The sequence below is a fragment of the Geotrypetes seraphini genome, chromosome 13 (genome assembly GCF_902459505.1).
Source record: "Geotrypetes seraphini chromosome 13, aGeoSer1.1, whole genome shotgun sequence".
NCBI lineage: Eukaryota > Metazoa > Chordata > Amphibia > Gymnophiona > Dermophiidae > Geotrypetes > Geotrypetes seraphini.
The window spans coordinates 63,094,051-63,118,037 of NC_047096.1; the positions used below are offsets into that span (position 1 = coordinate 63,094,051).

The 23,987-nt window shown below is 45.7% G+C and overlaps 1 protein-coding gene across 9 annotated transcripts in view; it reads right to left on the minus strand.

Annotated features, from left to right (window-relative positions):
* CACNB1 (calcium voltage-gated channel auxiliary subunit beta 1) overlaps positions 1 to 23,987 on the minus strand; it is a 114,931-nt gene that overhangs the window by 83,987 nt on the left and 6,957 nt on the right. For 4 of the 9 annotated variants that reach the window (XM_033918997.1, XM_033918993.1, XM_033918991.1 and 1 more), the window contains exons 1-2: positions 19,393 to 19,502; positions 11,017 to 11,103 (exon numbers count right to left, since the gene is read on the minus strand). In XM_033918997.1, the coding sequence (XP_033774888.1) occupies positions 11,017 to 11,103; positions 19,393 to 19,479 (174 nt within the window). In that variant the 5' untranslated portion in view covers positions 19,480 to 19,502. Of the gene's footprint in view, positions 1 to 745; positions 860 to 11,016; positions 11,104 to 19,392; positions 19,508 to 23,987 lie in introns of those variants that run through there. The other 5 variants (XM_033918992.1, XM_033919000.1, XM_033918995.1 and 2 more) reach the window with 4 other exon arrangements.

Below are 23,987 nucleotides of genomic sequence, written 5' to 3' on the forward strand. Positions count from 1 at the left end.
TCACAGAAATATTCTTTTTCTCATAACCCACAGCAACATCTCACAGAGACATCTCCTGCCTCACAATCCCCACAAAAGTTTCTTCCACACCTCATCTCATAGTTACATCCTTTTCTTCATAATCCTTTAGGGACTCCCAGAAATAGTCCTTTCCAGAGTGCCACTACATCATTTTTTGGAGATATTCCTAGTTTCATCCCACCCCTTGCCAAAGAGTGGGCAAACCCACACAATATCTCAATGCTGAATCCGTCTGACACCATTACTGCGCCTCTTGAATGCCACTGTTCCACAGAAACTACTGGTGCCCAGATCAGATACCTCTCTCTACCCCCCTCCACATACTACTCCATTATTTACTGGTCACAAATTGGTGGGTAGAGAGGGAACTAAAAGACACGCATGAGAAGAGCAAACAGTCTCCACTTTCCAAACTCTGTTAAAATGCCTCCTTTCTATGGCTGCCATTAAAATTCTGTAAACAGAACAGCTGTCTCTAGGGTTGACACTACAGGGGAGGGACAGCTGACTGTCTTTCCTCCACCCTCCATGCTAAGTAAAATTAAGCACCACATTGGGGGGAGGAGGACAGAGAGAAAGGCAGGCTGAGGTGTCCAGTCATCTGTGAGGCATTTTCCTCTAATCAGCCATAACTGGAGGGGAATGACAAGGAAGGGGCTGGGATCAGCTAGGAAAATCAGAGAAGGAGGGGAGAAAAACAGACAGACAGACAGACAGAGCTCACCAGGAGTGGCTGCGGGATCTTGTCTGAAGGATCCATGCCACCCAGGGCAGTGCAGAGCCAGGCTCTAGGAGCAGGCTGGAGCCTGCCCTGCCCAAACAGCTCCCCTTAGAGAAAGGCTCCGATTACAGAAATACTGCAACCTGTTAAAATATATTTAGCCATCTCTGAGAAGAGAGAGAATATAACCCCCCTCCCAGAGTGAAAAGGAGGACTGGTATTCATGGCGAGACACCCTACACCAAGCTTGCGCTCTGCTGGCATGCCCACACACTCTGCAGAAGCAGGCAGAGAGGTATAGAGTTTAGGGAATCTATTTCTACCTCCGATGGGGCCCCTACAGCCCCATGAAATAGATTTTGGGGTACAGAATGAATGAATGAATGAATGCTCCTACGAGGGGGGTGTTTAAAAGTTCTCAGCCCAGCCAACCAGCTTCCTAAACTCTGAGCATTATTTTGCTGCTGTAGCTGAAAAGAGTGCTTCTTATTTTGTTATGTGTCAATTTGCAGAAACTAAATTCTCTGTGTTTTGACATTGTTTCGGATCATTGATTGGTTGGGTTGAGAACTTTTCAGCACCCCCTCGTAAATTTGTTATACTAAACTCCAAAATATCCCCTATCTTACCACCATAAACTAACATACCTTCACTAGAGCGAGGAGACCAGCAGGAGCAACAAATCAAGAGTAGATCCAAAAGAAAAGGTAACAAACTGGGACTTAAATTGCCTATATACAAATGCTAGAAGCCTAAGAACTAAAATGGGGGAGCTAGAAGTTATAGCCAGAAATAAGGACATAGACATAATAGGAATCACAGAAACATGGTGGACAGAGGACAACAAATGGGATGTGGCACTGCCAGGGTACAAACTCTACAGGAAGGACAGGGCACACAAGAAGGGGGGAGGAATAGCACTGTATATAAAGGACTCCATTGCTTCATCCAGAATTGAAACAACAATAAGGGCAGACAGTCTGGAGTCACTATGGGTTAAGCTGACAGGAGGGGAAGGAGCTGACATCAAATTGGGACTGTACTATCGCCCACCAGGACAACCAGAAACAAACGACCTGGACCTGGAGGCCGAACTGAGACAGGTGTGCAAAAGTGAAAAAGTGGTGGTTATGGGGGACTTCAACTATCCGGGAATAGACTGGGACATTGGGCACTCAAACTGCACGAGAGAAACTAAATTCCTAGAGGCAATAAGGGACTGTTTCATGGAGCAGCTGGTCACGGAACCAACGAGAGGGGATGCCACTCTAGACCTAATCCTCAACGGGCTAGAGGGACCCGCAAAGGAAGTGGTGGTACTAGCACCGTTAGGGAATAGCGATCACAACATGATCCAGTACAAATTAAACATGGGAACAACCAAGGTGAAAAGAACCACAACGACAGCACTCAACTTCAGAAAAGGAAACTACAAGGACATGAGGAAAATGGTAGGAAAAAAGCTCAGCAACAGCTCAGGGAAGGTGAACACCGTAAAGGAAGCCTGGACACTGCTTAAATGCACAGTACTCGAGGCACAAGACCTGTACGTCCCAAAGTTTAGGAAAGGGTGCAAAAAAAATCGAACTAAAAACCCAGCATGGATAACAACTGCAGTTAAAAAGGCTATAAGCGACAAGAAATCATCCTTCAAGAAATGGAAAAAGGAACCAACAAGGGAAAACCAGGAAGAGCACAAAAGACACCAGAAAGAATGTCATCGAGAGGTCAGGAAAGCAAAGAGAGAATATGAGGAAAAACTGGCAGGAGAAGCAAGAAACTTCAAACCCTTCTTCAGGTATGTGAAAGGGAGACAACCAGCCAGAGAGGAAGTGGGACCACTGGATGACGGAGACAGGAAAGGAGCGATACAGGAGGAAAAAGAGATAGCTGACAGGTTAAACAAATTCTTCTCGTCAGTCTTCACCAGAGAGGACACAACCAATATTCCGGAACCCGAGGAGATTATAAACGGAGAACAAGATGAAAGGTTGGTAAAACTAGAGGTGAGCAAAGAGGATGTCCTCAGACAGATAGACAGACTAAAGAGCGACAAATCACCAGGCCCGGACGGCATCCACCCAAGGGTACTAAAAGAACTGAGAAACGAAATAGCAGAGACACTTCGCCAAATATGTAACCTCTCCCTAAAAACAGGGGAGATCCCAGAGGACTGGAAAATAGCGAATGTCACGCCCATCTTTAAGAAGGGATCAAGGGGTAACCCGGGAAACTACAGGCCTGTGAGCTTGACCTCGGTTCCAGGGAAGATGATGGAAGCAATGGTAAAGGACACAATATGCGAATACATAGAAAACCATGGACAACTGAAGGCGAGCCAACATGGCTTCTGCAAGGGAAGGTCATGCCTCACGAACTTGCTATACTTCTTTGAAGGAATAAACAGCCAGATGGATAAGGGGGAATCCATAGACATCATTTACCTTGACTTCCAAAAAGCCTTCGACAAGGTACCTCATGAACGGCTACTTAAAAAGCTGTGGTACCACGGGGTGCAAGGGGATATCTACCGATGGATCAAACACTGGTTGGCTGGCAGGAAGCAGAGGGTTGGAGTAAAAGGCCAATACTCTGACTGGCAATGGGTCACGAGCGGAGTTCCACAAGGGTCAGTGCTGGGACCTCTACTGTTCAACATATTTATTAATGATCTGGAGGCAGGGACAAAATGTGAGATTATCAAATTTGCTGATGACACCAAACTCTGCAGCAGGGTTAGAAACACGGAAGACTGTGAAGATCTGCAAAAGGACCTAACGAAACTGGAAGACTGGGCAAAAAAGTGGCAAATGAGTTTTAACGTAGAAAAATGCAAGGTCATGCATGTAGGGAAAAAGAACCCGATGTTCAGCTACAAAATGGGGGGAACACTGCTAGGGGTGAGTAACCTTGAAAGGGACCTGGGGGTGATGGTCGACACATCACTGAAACCATCGGCGCAATGTGCGACAGCCTCAAAGAAAGCAAACAGAATGCTGGGCATCATCAAAAAAGGTATTACAACCAGGACGAAGGAAGTCATCATGCCGCTGTATCGCGCAATGGTGCGCCCGCACCTGGAGTACTGTGTTCAATACTGGTCACCGTACCTCAAGAAGGACATGGCGATACTCGAGGGAGTGCAGAGGAGGGCGACTAAACTAATAAATGGTATGGAAAATTTTTCATACGCTGACAGGTTAAAAATGCTGGGGCTGTTCTCCCTGGAGAAGAGGAGACTTAGAGGGGACATGATAGAAACCTTCAAAATCCTTAAGGGCATAGAGAAAGTAAATAAGGACAGATTTTTCAAACTGTGGGGAGCCACAAGCACTAGGGGTCACTCAGAGAAACTGAAAGGGGACAGGTTTAAAACAAATGCTAGGAAGTTCTTTTTTACCCAGAGGGTGGTGGACACATGGAACGCGCTTCCAGAGAATGTGATAGGCCAGAACTCTGTACAGGGGTTCAAGGAGGGTTTGGATAGGTTCCTGGAGGATAAGGAGATAGAGGGGTACAGATATAACTAGAGGTAGTTTATAGAAATAGGCAGAAACTAGAGGTAGTTTATAGAAATAGGCAGAAACCACTTCACAGGTCACGGACCTGATGGGCCACCGCGGGAGCGGACCGCTGGGCAAGATGGACCTCGGTCTGACCCAGTGGAGGCAACTTCTTATGTTCTTATGTTCTGTAATTAAGGTTTGCATGGAAACATGTGCACCAGGAACAGCAGATACTTTCCTAGAATATGGATGCTGAGTGGACTCTGGCAGTAGTGAGGGATATTTTATTCTCCCTGCCCACTATACCTGAATATGGACCAGTACAGACCTCTTGCTCTATCTAGACTTTCTGTTACAGCAGTCAGGAGTGCTGATCCCTGACCCAGAAGCAGTCAGGATAGGGTTAATACATATGTGAGAAGAAATCTAAGCCCAGGGCTAATGGAGACCATGAATGTAGAAACAAAATTCATTTTAAGCACAATTTTAGTAGCCTCTTTTGATTCTAAGTTCCATAACTGAAGAACTTCTCTCCTTGTGACTCACATGCTATATTCTAAGAAAGCAGAGAGAGAATGGAGGAGGCAGGGAAAGGGAAGGTGGCAGACTGGGATGGAGGGAGGATACAGAGAGAGGAGGGACTAGGGAGGAAGGGAGAGAGAGAGGGAAGAGTGGCAGACTGGAACTAGAGAAGCGAGTAGAGAGAAGAAAGGTTGTAGATGGAAAGGTGGCAAATTGGAACTAGGGAGGGGGGAGAGAGAGGGAGGGTAGCAGGCTGAAAAATGTTTTGGGGATGGGAAGATAATTAAAATTCAAATCTCATAGCCATCTGTTACTGAAATTAGTTATTTCTGCAATGTCCACCAGAGGGCAGACAAAACCCAGAAGTGACAGCTCAGCTAGGTGACTCAAGGTAAGGAGAGACAATTTGAGCCAGGCCTAGGATTGCTTATCTATTCCCTTTTTACCACCGTCTCTGTGTGAACTTGGATAACTGTCTTGATCTCTCTCTGTGGCTCCAAACATGAAAATTAATTTCAGCATTATGTTTTCTCCTCCTTCCTCCTCTAGAATCATGAGTGCTTAAAGCAGGGGTGCCCACACTTTTTGGGCTTGCGAACTACTTCTAAAATGACCAAGTCAAAATGATCAATAAAATTAAAAAAAAACACAAAGAACACTGTACGCATAGAAAATGTTAATTATCATTCCTATTCCAGGGTTTTTCAAAGAGGTCAAAGCAGATGACTCTATGCACTATCACCTCAGTAACAACCATACAAAAATAGACAAATATACCCCCCTCCCTTTTTACTAAACCACGATAGCAGTTTTTAGCGCAGGGAGCTGCGCTGAATGCCCAATGCTGCTCTCGACGCTCATAGGCTCCCTGCGCTAAAAACCTCTATTGCGGTTTAGTAAAAGGGGACCTTAGTGTAAAATATAGACAGCAGATATAAATTCTCTAAATTGAAAATAAAATCATTTTTCCTACCTTGTCTGGTGATTTCATGAGTCTCTGGTTGCACTTTCTTCTTCTGACTGTGCATCCAATCTTTCTTCCCTTCTTTCAGCCTGTATGCTTCCTCTCCTCCAGACCTCATTCCCTCTCCGAACTTTTCCTTCCTCTCTCCCTGCCCTTTTTTCTTTCTGCCTCCCTTTCTTTTTTTTCTGTTTATCTTCTTTCCTTCTGTCTCCCTGCCTGCCCTTTTTCTTTCTTTCTCCCTGCCCTCCCCCAAGCCACTGCCACTACCATCGGGGACCAGGACCCAAACCTCTACCAATAACAGGCCCGAAAGCTGACGCCGCCCCAAGCTCTCTCTGCTTCGGCCAACCAGCATTCCTCTCCCCGACGTCAATTCTGCCGTCGGGGAGAGGAAGGCTGATCGGCACAAGATCGCGATTGACCTATTGGGAGAAATACTGCCGGGTCCTGCCTTCACGGAAACAGAAAGTAGGCAGGACCCGGCAGCAAGAAGAGCAAATGCTTCACTAACCTGTCTCCCACCTTAGCCCGTAGCGAACGCTTGCTTCAGGGCTCTCAACATGTGCGTGCCGGCTTCCCTTCTTTCCCCCCCCCCCGGACATAACTTCCGGTTTCGGAGGGAAGAGAAGGGAAGCCGGCACGCACAGTTAGAGCCCCGGAGCATGAGTTCGCTATGGGCTGAAATCTCCAAGCCGGGTTTTCTTGTTTTTTTTTTTAATGTTCAGCAGTGGCAGCAGCAGCAGATAACAGCTGGGCGGACCGCCCAGCTAAAAGGCCCTAGGGAGAACACTGGAGAGGAAGGCTGATCGGCCCGGTAGATCAGGACGGCAACACGAGTCTATCACGGAGCACCGGATGGGCTCCGCAATCGACTCACGTTGCCTTCCTGAGCTACCGGTCGATCGCGATCGACATATTGGGCACCCCTGGCTTAAAGATTAGCTGTAGGCATGGCTGCACATCTGCTCCTGATTAGCTTTAAAGTGCTGGGAATCATTTGGCCAATATTCAGCCCATAGTAGTTGGTGTTTTTGACAGCGTTGACCACTACAGGCAGAATCGATGCCGGGCCTAATCTGGGTATTACATAGAAACATAGAACATGACGGCAGAAAAGGGCCACGGCCCATCTAGTCTGCCCACACTAATGGCCCACCCCCTAACTACCTCCATGAAGAGATCCCACATGCCAATCCCATCTTTTCTTAAAATCTGGCATGCTGCTTGCCTCAATTACCTGTTATGGAAGATTATTCCAGCGATCAACCACCCTTTCAGTGAAGAAATATTTTCTGGTGTCGCCATGAAATTTCCCACCCCTGATTTTCAACGGATGCCCTCTTGTTGCCGTGGGTCCTTTAAGGAAAAAGAGATCCTCTTCCACCTCGATACGGCCTGTGACATATTTGAACGTCTCAATCATGTCTCCCCTCTCTCTGCGTTCCTCGAGTGAGTACAGCTGCAACTTACCCAGTCGTTCCTCATACGGGAGATCCTTGAGTCCTGAGACCATCCTGGTGGCCATTCCCTGAACCGACTCAACTCTCCGCACATCTTTTTGATAATGCGGCCTCCAGAATTGTGCACAGTATTCCAGATGGGTTCTCACCATGGATCTGTACAATGGCATTATGACCTCGGGCTTACGGCTGACGAAACTTCTACGGATACAGCCCATGATTTGTCTAGCCCAAGTCACGTTCTACTACAGTCCTTGCTAGGATCTCACCATTTAGGGTGTAAGTCCTGCATGGATTTTTGCCGCCAAGGTGCATGACCTTGCATTTTTTGGCATTGAAACTTAGTTGCCAAGTCTTTGGCCAATGCTCCAGCAGGAGTAGGTCCTGCGTCATACTGTCGGGCATTGAGCTTTTGTCGGGCACTGTGCTTTCATCTGTTGTATGGTTGCCTACCATGTTGCATAGTTTGGCGTCATCGGCGAATAATGTAATTTTACCTCGAAGCCCCTCAGCCAAGTCTCTTACGAAGATGTTAAATAGGATCGGGCCCAAGACCGAGCCCTGCAGCACTCCGCTGATCACCTCCATCGTATCGGAGAGGGTACCGTTTACCACTACCCTCTGAAGTCTACCTCTAAGCCAGTCTCTAACCCATGCGGTTAATGTTTCACCCAGTCCCATCGAACCCATCTTGCTCAATAACCTGCGGTGTGGGACGCTATTAAACGCTTTGCTGAAGTCCAAGTACACGACGTCCAGGGACTTCCCTATATCCAGCTTTCTTGTTACCCAGTCAAAGAAGCTGATCAGATTTGATTGGCAGTACCTTCCCTTCGTAAAACCATGTTGATGGGGATCTCGTAGATTCTCCTCGTTCAGGATCGTATCCAATTGGCGTTTGATTAGTGTTTCCATAAGTTTACTCACTATCGATGTGAGACTCACCGGTCTATAATTCTCAGCCTCCGTCCTGCATCCCTTTTTGTGGAGTGGAATGACGTTGGCCATTTTCCAATCCAACAGGACTCTTCCTGTACTTAGGGAAAGATTGAAGAGCGTGAATAATGGTTCCGCCAGGACGTCACTCAACTCCCTGAATATGTGAGCCTTTGGCAGTGCTGCATCTTATACTGTTACAGTTAATATTCAGCGCTGTAATTGCTAACCAGATATAGTTAGGACTGAATATCGGTGGTCAGTAACTTCCAGGTCCACCCTAACTCTCTGCCCCCAGATTGCCCCAGCAGTAACTGGAAAGTGTTGTAGCGGTCAAAGTAGATACTCAGCCACTGAATACCTGCTACTGGGACAGCCATCGTGATTAAACCTCCGAAGGAGTTTCTCGTACCCGGTTAAATCGCTTTGAACAGTGGCCCATATGTTTTAATTACATAGTAACATAGTAAATGGCAGCAGATAAAGACCTGAACGGTCCATCCAGTTTGCCCATTAGTTATATCCATTAAAAATTAATGATTAAATTAACTTGCCTCTTGATATTTCTGGAAAATAGACAAAAGCTGTACAGTACTAACAAATTTCTCAGTTCTATGAGGGAGCCTTTTCGACCAGTCCTGGCTTTGAACTCACATTCTAAAGAAGTATGGGTAGGGTTACCATATGGCTACAGAAAAAGGAGGATGGATTGAGACATCTGGGTTTTACTTCTACTGAAAGCAATGGAAGTAAAACCCAGATGTCTCAATCCATCCTCCTTTTTCTGGAGTCATATGGTAACCCTAAGTATGGGATTTGTTGAAATCAGTGTGCCAGGTCCCATATCACAACAGGATGGGGATGTTAGAAATCCAGGAGTGATCCACAAGTTCCCTCCTGAATCTAGGTGACTTGGCAGCTCTGCTGAAGTGATAGGTGGAACCTCCTGCTGACTCCGCTTTGGTACATTTTTGTTTTGTTTTTAAATATAGACCGCTGGTTCTTAAACTTGTCATGGGGGACCCCCAGCCAGTCGGGTTTTCAAGATAACCCTAATGAATATGCATGAGACAGATTTGCATGCCTGTCACCTCAGTTATATGCAAATCTGCCTCATGCATATTCATAAGGGATACCTTTGTAAACCTGACTGGCTGGGGGGTCCCCCAGGACAGGTTTAAGAACCACTGATATAGACAATTATTATGGACCCCCTCATCTATACACTCCATTCCTAGCCTTCCTACTCTCTCTCCTTCCTCCAATCTCCACCTCCTTCCCCCACTCCCTGCCTCCAGCCCTATCTCTCACCCTAAACATACTCTGTTTCCAGCCCTCCTATCTCACTCCCCTTCCTCCCTTACCCCACACAGACATTCCATTCTTTGCCCTCTTGTCTTCCTCCCCTTTCTCCCTATCCCACCCCCCCCATCCCCAACAATCATCCTACACATATATTACATCTCCAGCCCTCCTCTTCCACTTCCTGGCACCAGTCAATCACCCGCTCATTAATTATTAAACGTTCTAATCCTGGTGCCAGACCTTGCTAAACTGAGAGTAACCATGGCAACCAGACTGCTGCTCGGCAGCCCTGCTTCAGCATCAAGATGCAAGATGAACACTACACTGCTCTTCTTCCTCCTCCTCCTCCTCCCTACAGCCTCCTGTTCTCCATCTCCCCTTTACCAATCTTCTTTTCCTGCCTTTTCTTTCCTCTCTGGGCATCTTCTGCCCTTTCCCTTGCTCTTCCAGCTTTCTTCTCCTACTCCTACACCCTATCTTTCCTGTTTCCCCCTCTAGGAGCTCATCCACTTCTCATTCATGCTTCTTGGCCTTTCCCTCTTATGTGCCAGACTTCTTCACCTAGCTTTCCTCTCTTTCCAGAGCCTTCTCTTCCCTCTCTACAGCCCCCCCCCCCAACACCAAGATTTATCAATCATTTAGCTTTCCAAAGGCCCTTATCCCTAGCCTCAGAGATTCTGAAAAGATTCCTTTTAGAAAAAGCACCTGGAATTATATTCATGTGACCCAGTACTTAGAGCAATTGGCTGAGAACTAGGGAAGCCAAGTTCAAATACCATTTCTACCACTAAAATTCTTTGGGGGATAATTTTACAAACTTTTTCTGTGCATAAAAGGTATTTTACCCCCAGCATTATGTGCATAATTTTATGTGACACATGTGTAGGCATGATGTGGAGTAGAATTTGGACATACTACTGCAGAGTTACACAGTACAGTCATACTTGATGTGTTAATATTAATGCCTGTCCCCAAACAGGCAAAAACACTAATGACTTCAGTACAACCGTGATTTCTGCTAGTTTACCCATGGTATTTTGTAAATATGCAAAGGTGCTTATGTGTCCTGGTAAAATAGGTTACATTAGGCATGTGCATAATCCTCCAACCCAAGGCAATCTGTTATAAAGTTTTTCACCCTGGGCAAGTCCCTTTATCTCCTGTGACCTCAGGACCCACTTTAAGCTCTTCAAGGCAGGAACCTATTGTACCTGGATATTTATCACCACCGCACAGAGCTACATATATCCAGCAATGCTATCTAGGACATTCGTGTATGAAACTGAAATGAAATATAGTTCACCAGGTGAAAGGACATGAGACTCTCCCCTTCCCCTTAACCTGACTTTCTATTTTCACTTCCCTTTCGGGAAGCTATGGTTCAAAAAATTCAGTTCTCAAAGCTAAAGACACACCTGGGGTTCAGAATTATGAAGGTGGATAGGAGATGAATTAGATGGTATGTATATGTGAGATGAATTAGATGTGGTCATCTACTACAGGGACTAAGAAGAATTGTGACAAACATACACACACCCATTTCCTGTGTCTTTTGGGCCCCATCCTATCAGCCCATCTCACCTGTCTTACAAAGCTGTTGGATGTGGTGTCAGAGCTGGTGCTGCCATCTGAACGCTTGAACCGGCTCTTCCGCTTGGCATACTTCCCCTGGAAAGAAAGAGTGGAAAAGGATCAGGCATTCAGCATGAACTGAGGCTGGGGCTCTGTATAACTCTTCAGTAGCTCAATAAACAAGAGCCATCAGAGCTGGGAACAGAGCCCACATTTTTTGCTAAGCAGTGCAAAGTGCTTAGCAAAAAATGTAGAAAAGAGTGAAAGTGATAGGAAAACACCAGGCAGTAGGTCTAGCACACAGAAGAGGAGGAAAGGAGCCCACAGAAATGGTTGCAGTATAAAATAATCCCTGCTCAGAATAGGCAGGAACCAATATCCTAGTTCAGTAAATGATCCAGACACTGATGAGGATTTAACTCAAGTCTTCTGTCCAGCATTCAGTAGGAACAAAGATCTGTTTCAGCTTTCTTCCCCTCTCTCATTTCTACAATATTGGATTCAGGTCATTTAATATTTGTCCTGCCAAACCTCTGCTTGTTGCTACTCCCTACAAACATTTTATAAAATGAAATCTTCTACATCCACAGCAAGGTCCCCAATCCTACCCATAGGCCTGCCCCATCCCCTAGTTTTTGGAAGCATGCTGCCTAAGCCAAATCATAATCTGCAGAACACCTAGGAGACCCAATTTGGGGGAGGAGACTGAGAGTCAATACTTATTATCTAGCATCCCCTTCCGTTACATTCTGGGACTTGTAGTGCCAGGAAGTATTACTTTTCTTATTAAGGGATTTCAGGGGTGACCCACAGGGGAAGCAGAGGGATGTGGAGCCAAATGCAGAGACTTACTACAGAGCCTCATTTGCACATGTCAGTAGGGGTTGAAAGGTGGAGCCAAAAATTAGGATCACATGAAAAAACCCTGTCGCACTGGTAGAGCCATCCCTGAGGGGCTGAAGCTCTCTAGTAGCTCTTTTTCCTTTGTTTTTATAAAATAATTTGACTATGTCTAGGACCTGTAGGAGCTCTAGAAAACCCCCTACAGGACATCCCTACTGTACTGCTGATCTGGAATGGGTGAAATACTCAAGTCCCAACATGAATTGGGATGTAAGTGCAAAATCCAGGACTGAATAAAGTTTTCCAAAAAATATCTGTAGTCTTTCTTTCATCATTTTAGCCCCTCTCCTTCTTGAAAGGGATTTTTTCCCCAAAATCCCTAGATATAGAGCTCTCACCCCCATCCCATGTCTCTGTGGGGTTCCCTAGGGGGGTCTGTGCTGGGACCTCTGCTTTTTTAACATATATATCAATGATCTAGAGATGGGAATAACTAGTGAAATAATTAAATTTACTGATGACACAAAGTTGTTCAAAGTTGTTAAATCGCAAGAGGATTGTGAAAAATTGCAAGAGGACCTTGCAAGACTGGAAGACTGGGCCTTAAAATGGCAGATGACATTTAATATAAGCAAAGTGAGGCATGTGGGAAAGAGGAACCCGAACTATAATTATGTGATGTTGGGTTCTGTGTTAGGAGACACTACCCAGGAAAAGGATCTAGGTGTCATTGTTGAGGACACATTGAAACTCTCAGCTCAGTGTGCGGTGGTGGCTAAGAAAACAAATAGAATGTTAGGAATTATCAGGACAGGAATGGCAATCAAAGATAAAAATGTTATAATGCCCTTGTATCGCTCTATGGTACGGCCGCAACTTGAATACTGTGTGCAGTTCTGGTCGCCTTATGTCAAAAAAGATATAGCGGAATTAGAACAGGTACAAAGAAGGGCGACAAAAATATAAAAGGTTTGGGATGACTTCCCCACGAGGAGAGACTAAAGTGGCTAGGGCTCTTCAGCTTGGAGAAGAGATGGCTCACAGGGGATTTGAGAGAGGTCTAAAAAATACTGAGTGGAGTAGAAAGGGTAGATGTGAATCGCTTGTGTACTCTTTCCAAAAATACTACTACAATTAATCATTTCTATAACGCTACCAGATGTATGCAGTGCTGTACAGAATCACAAAGAAGTTCCTGCTCGAAAGAGCTTACAATCTAAAATTTAATGCTAAGAAATGCATTTGGGATGCAAAAACCAGAGGGAACGGTACAGTTTAGGGGGTGAAGAACTTATGTGCATGACGGAAGAGTGGGACTTGGGTTTGATTATATGTGATGATCTTAAGGTGGCTAAACAGGTTGAAAAGGTGATGGCGAAAACTAAAAGTATGCCAGGTTGCATAGGGAGAGGTATGGCCAGTAGGCAAAAAAAGAGGTATTGATGCCTCTGTATAAGACTCTGGTGAGACCTCATTTAGAATACTGTGGAGGCCGCACCTTCAAAAAGATATAAAAAGGATGGAGTCGGTCCAGAGGAAGGCTACTAAAATGGTATGTGGTCTTAGTGATAAAGCGTATGGGGACAGATTTAAAGAGTTCTCTGGGAGGTGTATAAGGAGAGAGGAGAGATATTGAGGAGCAGCAGAATGAACACACTTGTAGGTCAGCAATAGAAGCTTGAACTGTATGCAATGGCCAGTGAAGTGACTTAAGGAAAGGGGTGACATGAGCGTACAAGGTTGGTAGATGTGTCGTGCAGCAGAGTTTTGCACAGATTGCAAGGGGCAGAAGCGACACTGCAGGAGACCAGTTAGAAGTAGATTGCAGTAATCTTCAGCATTAGGTTACGAGAGCGTGGACAAGGGTCCGGGTAGTGTGCTCAGAGAGGAAGGGACGTATTTTGATGTTGTAGAGATAGAAGCGACAGGCTTTTAGCAGTTTGCTGGAGGTGCGTAGAAAATGAGAGGTCAGATTTGAAGACAACTCCAAGGTTGCAAGCAAAGGAGACTGGAATGATGACAGTATTATTTACCGAGATGGAGAATGGAGGAGGAGCAGATGGTTTAGGAGGAAAGAGGAGCAGCTCCGTCTTAGACACGTTTAGTTTCAGATGATGGCAGGACATCCAGGCAGCAATGTCAGCCAAACAGGCAGAGACTTTTTCTTGGACTTCAGGTGAAATATCGGGTGTAGAGAGGTAGATCTAGGAGTCATCAGCCACTAGGTGATACTGGAAGCCATGGGAGGAGATCAGGGCACTGAGGGAAGAGATGTAGAGAGAGAAGAGGTCCTAAGGCAAAACCCTGGGGTACGCCAAACACTAGCAGGGTAACAGCAGAAGAGGACCCACCAGCACATACACTAAATGCTAGGGCTAGGGGGAATGCGATGAATCTACTAAGTAGTAGATTTAAAATAAACCAGAGAAAATATTTCTTCACATAACTTGTCATTAAATTCTGGAATTTGTTGCCAGAGAATGTGGTGAAATCAGTTAGCTTAGCAGGGTTTAAAAAAGGCTTGGATAATTTCCTAAAAGAGAAGTCCATAGGCTATTATTGAGATGGCTTGGGGAAATCCACTGCTTATTCCTAGGATAAGCAGCATAAAATCTGTTTTACTACTTGGGATCTAGCTAGGTACTTGGGTCCTAGGATGGCCACTGTAGGAAACAGGATACTGGGCTTGATGGACCTTCAGTCTGCCCCAGTTTGGGAATTCTTATGTTCTTTTGATTTTTAAGCATCTCCAGGCCTGTCCTCTTCAAAAATCATCACAGCTTAGAAAAGAGAAATTGGAATAACATGTGAGGTGATTAAATTTGCAGATGACACTAAACTGTTCCAAAGTTGTTTAAAACGCTGGCAGGCTGTGAAAAGTTGCAGAAAGACCTTAGGAAACTGAAAGACTGGGCATCCAAAGGGCAGATGAAATTTAGTAACTGTAATGGTGTCTTTTAAGTTAACTGTAATGACTGTTAGGACTTTATTTCTTAAGGGGGAGCTCAGTGATGTATTCTTAATAAGCTGATTTTGTGCCCCTTTTATCAAGTAGTGGTAGAGCATTTTACCATGGGCCAGCAAGGTAAATGCTCCGAACTTCATTCAATTCCTATGAAAGTTGAAGCATTTACCTCACCGGCCCACAGTAAAACACTTTACTAGTGCTTGATAAAAGAAGCCCTTTGTTTGTTTATACTGTATGTGGAATTTTTGATTTCAGTCTGTACCCTGTTTCCCTGAAAATAAGCCCTACCCCCAAAATAAGCTGTAGTTAAGATCAACCCCCAAAGCCCCCCCCCCCACTCCCGAATGTCCCCAACACTTTTTGACTCCATCCCTGCTCAATTCGGCAAAAAAAATCGGACTCCCACCCCGGTAAGACCTGATATACTTTCACTCTGAGGCCTCCTAAAGCAGTAGCGGTGGCAGCGCTCTGAACGGGCTGCTTCATGGCCTTCCCCACTGGGGCCTTCCCTCTGCCGCATCACTGAGCGCTGCCGCTGCTGCTGTTTTTAGAGGCCTCAGAGCGGAGGTATGTCAGTCTCACAGTGAGAGAGTCGGTGGGGTTCTGCTGCACAGGGGGATGGGAGGGAGGGAAGGAAAGATGCTGTACATTGGGGGGGGGGGGAGAAAGGAACGAGGAAGAATTGGGGTAGAGAAGAGGAAGGGAGAGATGATTGTTCTACATGAAAAAAAAAATGATATCCCCCCAAAATAAGCCCTAATGCATTTTTTTGACCCCAAATTAATATAAGACACTGTCTTATTTTGGGGGAAACACGGTACCGGTATTTAGTGGATGCACTGCATTATTATCCTTTGGGCAGTCTTTACCAAAGACTGAGAAAGCAGAGGTTTAAAAAAAAAAAAAAAAAAAATGAAATAAATAAACATTAATAACGTAATAACACCAGATGCGGGGGGACCTTGAGAAGCAGCAGCCAGACCTGGGGGAGGACTCCTGGGGTCTGACCCTCTCAGAGCTCAGTCCCCATTCTGCCTCACGATTATTGGTGATTTATGAGGAGTTCTGGGCAGGAGAAAACTAATTCAATCCCAGCTCATTCACAGTACGGACAAGCGCCTCCCCCAGGGGGCTACAGATTGAATTAGAGGCAGGCAGAGAGGTCTGTTGTCATGGAGCGATGCTACAGCTTTGTTGCATTTCTACTTAGTTACATTTCATGGTCTGCAAGAATGCTATATCCAGGAAAACAAGAAAAGACACCCCCCCCCCCCCTCCTTCTTGACCATCCACAAACACCAGAGAGTAGAAGGAGTGATACACCCACCCACGCGTGTGCACACATACCCACACCCCTCATGCACCAAGCTAACACCAGAGTGGAAGATGATAAAAACACACATACACACTTATCACGGGGGGGGGGGGGGGGGGACAAGGAAAGTGATACACCCCCCCATCTCTTGCATGACAAGCTAACACCAGGGAGCAGATGGAGTAGTGAATATTCATCTCCTTCACCATCCTAAAGCTATTCCAAGAGAAAAGAGAAAAGGTGATATACTCATATATCACCTCCTGAATCAGAGAGCTGGGAGAATGATACACATACACCCACTTCCTACCTACACCATCTACAAGCTAACACCCCTACCTCCTGCAAGCAAGCTAGCATCACACATCAGGGAGAATGATATGCGCACACATCCACTTCCTTCACCATCTACTAGCTACACAAGAGAACCACGGAAAGCGATACACCCTCAGCCTGCTCTTGCACAAAAGTTATCACCAGAGAGCAGATGGAGGATACATACCAGCCCAGCTCCTGCACCATCCAAAAGCTAACATCAATCACACTGCAACTCTCAGGGTGCACCAAACACAGATGCCTAACATTACCCAATACATTTGTTAAGAGTTCTAGAAACTGCAGGGAAAAAAAATCACTGCCTATTCCCTAAGCAATCTGAAACATTTTTCCAGTGGCATAAGGAAAAAGTGCTGCAGCCAGAATATCTGAAGCTATACAGCTCAGCTCTGCAGAATTCAGGCCCCCTCGGACCTCACTCTGTGCCTACAAGTATGGGAGAAAAGAGCATCAGAAACAGGAGAGGCCCAAAGGATTTGGGCTGTGTACACGAGCCACTCTTCTTCCAGAGCCATGAATATGGTTAGACACCAGAATCCAGCATATGCTCGGGGGCAGTTTAGCCATTGCACAAACTAGGCAGTTACCTAGGTGGCAGTTTCTGGAATAACGGGGAAGGAGAAGGGCAGCTACAGTCAAAGCAAATCAATAGATCCCGACAGCCATACAAACTCAAAGTACCATCAGGAATGGTGAACAGTTTTCAAAGAGCTGATTTATTCAGGTATACAACTTTTGGAAATGGCTTTCTTTTCAAATAGATAGAGATAAAGAGATTTAAATATAGATATCTATAAAACCAAGCTTAATATCTAAACGTATGAGGGTTAGTTTCATTTATTTAAAAAAATGTATAACCCACACTGTCTTACAATTCTAGGTGATTAAAATATAATTGCATGGATAAGTTATCTGTATAAAATCACACCTTCTGTTTCACCATCATTTGTCCATTTAATAATATGGCAAGTGGCTGAATTTTAGGAAACAAACAGTGAAGAAGACACTGGTGCCCAATCACTTTTATTAACATCAAGACTCGACACGTTCGTGTTTCTGCCCATAAGGCCCTGTCTCAGGAGTATGAAAATCTGATTGAGGGTGTTTACACGATTCTTTTAAACCCGATACTGCGGTCCTAAGCAAAGCTTGGCTGCAATCCTTGTACAAAAACTTTCTCCAAGGGAGCAAAAGGTAGAGAAGTGGCTAAATTTTGCCATGCTCTATAATCTGAAGCTCTGTCCTCTGGACATCTCTATGGATGGATACATTTTGACACAGTAAATCCCCCCCCACCCACACCCGTGTGTATAAATGCAATGAGAAGCAGCAGTGAGGCATGTTTGTGCTCTAAGAAATATTATATAAGGGCTCGCATAAGTGCTATGGGGCACTGTATGCACTAACGGAATTAGCACGCACTAAGAAATAGAAAACTAGAATTTAGCAAAAGGATTCCATAGTGCACAAATGCAAGAAGGGTGCAAGAAGGCACACATAGATGGGTCTTTCAGTTATGCAAATAAGTTACAGAACAGAGTAAGTTAGGGCACCTTTGCCACAGTTATGCATCCACGGTTCTACCAGGTCTATGGCTGGTATACACTGTGGATGTCAAAATGTAAGATGCGCTGGTATTCCTTAACAGAATCTGGGTGTCTAGAGGCTAGAAGGCTCTCACCGTGCAACACTGGGGCACCTCATGGAGGTGCTCACTTTATATATAATCAAAATGGAAAGGGAGACTGTTTTAAGAAAGGACTTGTGGAGTCAGTACTCTCTGCCGGTCACATAAGACCTTTGGACTACCAGACTGCTGATGTCTTATTATGAGTTTATACAGGAGCGTTAGGAAATTAGGGTGATCATGACTTTTGAGTTCCATTATCCCAATCTCAGGGAGGGGTTCCTGGAAACTAATTGTGAGAGGGCACAAAGATGAAGATTTGCTTAGGGTTCTGAATATCCTTGTGCTGGCCCTGGATATGGTTCAATGTGGCACCTCCTTTTCTACAGAGAACCAGCACTCCCTGCCTGGTGCCTAATAATATCAGCACAGCCCTTCTCTTCCTCAGAAAGCCAGCACTCTGTTCCCAGACTCTCTGTACATTCAGTATGGCCCCCTCGTTTCCTGCGGAGAGTCCACTTTCCCAGCCCAGGCCATGAATGAGGCCAGTGTGGCCCTTCTCTTCCTGCAGAAAGCTGACATTCAGAGCCCTGGCCTTGAATTAGGTTAGTGTGTCCCTTTTCTTCATGCAGAGAGACCATATTCCCAGCCTGAATCCAGTGTACATGTAATGTGACCCCTTCTTCTCCTGCGGAGAAATGACACTCCCAGCCTAGGCCCTCAATGAAATCAGTGCGGCCCTTTTCTTCCTGAAGAAAGACAATCCTCCTTGCCCTAGCCCTGTACACAGTCAGAGTGAGCCCTCTGTTCTTGGATTTGGCTAGTAAATATCTAGGAATATTGTGTGACAGGAAATAAACCTGAAATGTGGAGTACGGCAGAGGAGTGTGGACCAGCAATGGTAAGACATACAGTGCTTTGAAGCCACATCCAAGAACACTGCTCTCGCTCTCATGCAAGCTCCCCTGCATTTGCCTTCTGGTGAAAGTGAGAGGGATTGGTGGGTGATGGAAAGTTCCCCCTCCCCACCTTTGTTGCCTTCTCTGTCGTCTCCTCCACTTTCAGAAGGATGTCACAGCTATGTCATTCTTTATACAAAGGGCGCTGATGCCTTTTACCCACTCCCTGATCTCTGTTTGTCGGTCTCTGTCTCCCTTGTTTCCATATCTTTATCAGTGATGTTTCCTATCAGGCTGGGAGTGTGCATAGCTCTGGATCTTTGCAATGCCCCTTGTGCTACCACTATGGAAGATGCTTCACATGCTCAGGATGCTGCTTCTTGCAAATTCTCCTCACCTGCAGGTTAGGATACTCCAACACATCCATCTGAATGTCCTGGCTGGAGCTGGATGGTGCTCTGCTCATCTTTTCTTTCTGTACCATTGCCTGAGGCTCAGGCTGCCTTCATGCCTGGCTGTGGCTGCTGCTTGCAGGGAAATCGTCTCCAAGCCTCCAGCTTCAGCACCTCTCACTGTCCCTGCAGCTCCCCCCTTCCATCGCTCACTCACAGAGGCAAGAGAAGAGCGAGAGAGCTGAAGGGCCCGCCCTTCCCTTGCCTTCTTTCCAATCACAAAGGAGAGGGTGGGGGATCTCTGTCTCCTCCTTGGCTGTTGGCACTATCAATCATGCCTGTTGCCCTCTGGGGAGTGGATAGGGTTGGGTGTGGCAGGAGGCCGAACTGGAGCTGGGTGGAGGGAAGTGGATGAGGGGGAGGGGGAGAGAAAGAGGTAGTACCAGAGCCCGGATATATCCTACTCAAATCTATTCTATTCACTTTGCAGGGAGCAGCCTCTTTCCTCCCAGAATAAGGAGCAGCCTAAAAATGGCAAACTGCAGGTAGATAAAACTAATCAGTACAGAGAAAAGCACATGCATGCAACTTGATTATTACATGCCTTCAAGCATGGGTGTAATAAAATGAATAAGCACATGCATGTAGACATGCAATAGAAGTAACACTCATAGAGGCAAGAGCCATACCACAAGCCTTCAAGCACACATTTATCATGAATAACACACACTATGAAGGATTTATGCAACCCATATATGGCAGGCACACATGCATCTGCTATGCCTTTCTGTTACTCTAAATGCCACATCCTAAAGCATCCTGGCCTTTGTAGTCCTTTTGCCTCAATTGAAAAATCAAACTTATAAAACCCAGGAGGTTTTGAAGAGAGACATTACAAAGACAGAAGTGGAGAAATATGTGCCAATATGTCAGAGAGGACAGCAGACAGGAAAGGAAACCTCCCCAGCAGCTCCTTCCTCTTGGAAAGTTCAGCAAAATGGCATGTGATGCATGTGCATAATGTGCCATATTCTATATATTGTGCTCAGTGGCATAGCGAGGGAAGTTGGCGCCCGAGGCGGCACCCCCACAACTCTTCCCCGCCGCTTGAGCGCACCAGCCCCACGTACCTCTCAAAATACTCACTGGTGTGAGCAGCATATTCCGCTTGCATGCGTAGATGCCCTCCCAACGCCACTCCCAGCTGAACAAAGTGCCAGGCTTTGAAAAGCCGTCCGGACATGTCTTCTAAAAAGAAGACATGTCTAGGTAAATCCAGCCGTCTGGTAACCCTACTCACGCCATCCTCGGCTCCTTTCTGACTTCACACCCTGGTCCCGTGACCACGAAGTCAGAAGGGAGCTGAGGCCGGTGCAAGCAGCAAGTGGAAGACGCTGCTCATGTGAACATTTAAAGAGGTACGCAGGGGGCGGAGAGGAAGTGAGGCACTCCCCGTGAAGACAGCGCCCAGGGTGATCCACCCCCCCTGACCCCTCACTATGCCACTGATGTTGCCTAAAGAATCTGCGCTGACTAGAATGACACTAAGAGCAATTCTACAAGATGTGCATACTTTTTATAGCATCGCACTTAGAGCCAGTGTGCAATGCCAGCTAAAACCAGGCCAAAATGACTAAGTTATGTGCACATCAAGTGTATTCTATAACAATGTGACTAACTTTTATGAATGCCCTGATCCAAACCTGGCCAAATTCATGCACTGCAGCTGACGCATACTTTTTTTTACAGAATCATGTTTTCTGAGTTGTGTGTGTAACTTTTAATTAGTTCCAATTAGTGTCAATTAGGTGTCAATTACTGATTAGCCCAATTGATTAATTAAGTTGTACAAGTACGTGCACCAATGTACATGCACAACTTTAGGCTCCATATACAGAATTTGAGGACATGTAAATGTTTCTAGTTGGATAATGCTTCCTTACCCATTTCCCACCCTTGACGTGCCCTGTAGGGACGCCATTCTGAAACAGGGCGAGGTCAGCACACTGATTTCATAGCCCCTATGAAAGAATGCTGAATCATTCCCTCTCTCCCCCTTACCTGTCACAAATTAACCCTTATCTTAATTAACTAGTCCTTATTTGGAAAGGACATCAGCTGACAGGCCTTGGATAGTGCAGAGATTCAGGTTTGTCTAAGTGTTAATCAGGCATTGCCTACCTGCAGAGTTGAGGATGACACGATGTCAAATGCATGTGACTTTGTATCTACCAATAATTAGACATGTAATCGATGTCATTAGCATAGAAGCGTAATAAAAGGGGCTCGGAGCTAGCCACTGGCAATGCCTCCTTCTCGACTCGTATCCGGTGTGTTCCATCCCTACAGTGCCCCCTCCCCAAAACTTTTTTTTTTAACTACATAGCATGTGATTAGTGCACACTGACAGCCATATTACCGCAAAATGCTTTAACACATTTTGTGGTAAGCCTTTTTTCTCACATTCAGCACATGATACATAAGAACATAAGCAGTGCCTCTGCTGGGTCAGACCAGAGGTCCATCATGCCCAGCAGTCCGCTCACACGGCGGCCCATCAGGTCCAGGACCTGTATAGTAATCCTCTATCTATACCCTTCTATCCCTTTTCCCTTCAGGAAATCATTCAATCCCTTCTTGAACCCCGATACCGTACACTGTCCTATCACACCCTCTGGAAGCACATTCAAGGCGTCCACCACCCTTTGTGTAAAGAAGAACTTCCTAGCATTGGTTCTGAAACTGTCCCCTCTTAATTTTTCCGAATGCCTCTCGTTCTTGTAGTTTTCAAAAGTTTGAAGAACCTGTCCCTCTCCACTTTCTCTATACCCTTCATGATCTTGTAAGTCTCTACAGTGGCGTACCTAGCATATGTGACACCTGGGGCCCATCATTTTTTGACAACCCCCCATCTATATGAAAAATATGATTTTTTGTAACAATCTACATATCGCACAGCAAGAGTGTACCTAGGAAAAGGCAGCATCTTAAACACTGCAGTGAGCACTAGAACACCAACACATACATTGTAAAACTAAACAAACCAGATCCTGCACAGTCAATTGATCCTGTACAACAATCGCTGCTATCAGAAAGCCATGTCCCTTATATACACACAGACAGATACATCCTCGCCCAATATGGAATAATCACAAACTAGAAATAGAAATATGTAGACAAAAGTTAAACTGAACTGCCAAGAAACCAGACTCTGCATACAATGCAACACCACAACACTACAAAAATAGTAATACATGTCCTCTAATACTGTGCAAAATATAAAGACAGTAGATATAAATTTGAAAAAACTGATACATAACAATCACCACTTTACAAATTAACAAATAAAAATAAAACAAATAATGAGAAATAAGAAAATACCATTTTATTGGACTAATCCCCGTAAGCTCGGTCCTCATCCCCACAAACCACCTGATTCCATCCACACAAGCCTTGAATTGTTTTATATTGAACTTATTATATTAAAGTATAAAAAGAAACAATATTCTGTACAATTGTCAATTTATAAATCAGCGTCTTCTCCCCACTCTCTCTTACCAGAGCCCAGTGAGCAGGGCAAGCAGAAGCAAGTCGGGAGACAGGCGAAGAAGAGCTGAGAGAGGAGAAAAGGAGGAAGAAGGAAGGAATTGAAGAAGCAGGGCAGGCGAGAGTGAGGGGCAGAGGCGAGAGCTAGCTCCGCCCACCCCTCTGACGTCAGCCAGGCACCGATCCGAAGCTCCCCCTTAAAAGGGGAGGAGCCAATGGCGCCCAGCCGTTCGGCGCGCGGCGAAGGCGAGCGGTAAAGGCGCTCGCCTTAGCGAGAGCGCCTTTGCGAAGGGCCTTGCAAGGGACGAGTATCTACTATCAAGAACACTGAGGAGGACTGAAAAGTAAGGAAGCGACAAACACAGAAGGTAAGGAAGAGACAGACGCCAAGGGAACAAACCCACACATACAATCAAGGTGAGGTAGAGCGGAGACAGCACACACAAAAGAGACAGCAAGGCAAGCAACATAAGGAAGCAGCAGGCAAGGGACACAAGCACACACAAGGGAAGCAAGAAATGGAAGCCCAAGGAAGTCAGAAGGTGAGCTTTCCGGTCTTCTGTATCGGCTGCAATATGTATGACTACCTCCCTTCGGGGATCCAGGCATACATTTGCAATCGATGCATGGAGATGGATAGCTTGAAATGTCAGGTAAGACTATTGGAAGGAACAGTGATGGAACTCGAAGACAGAATCCGAGCACAGGAGAAGATTCTAGTGGAGTATAGCCCAAACGACGAGGTCAAGGAACTAGAAATGTTCATAGAGGAAGCTCATCAGCACCACGTAGAGACCCCAGGGCTGGAAAACTGTACTCAGGAAACCCATGTGAGGAGAGAAGACACCCATGCAAACACAGAAGAAACCGAAGACGAGGTAGGAGACAACCGCACACCAGGAGGAATAGTGAGAGCACAGGAAGACATCGCCCCACCCAAAGAACAGGAAACAATTTCAAGAGTATCATTGGAGGAAGAAGACTGGCCCTACTCCAAGGACGTGGACCTACGCCCCCCAAGGAACTCCCGAATAAAGAAGATGGGGATCATCGT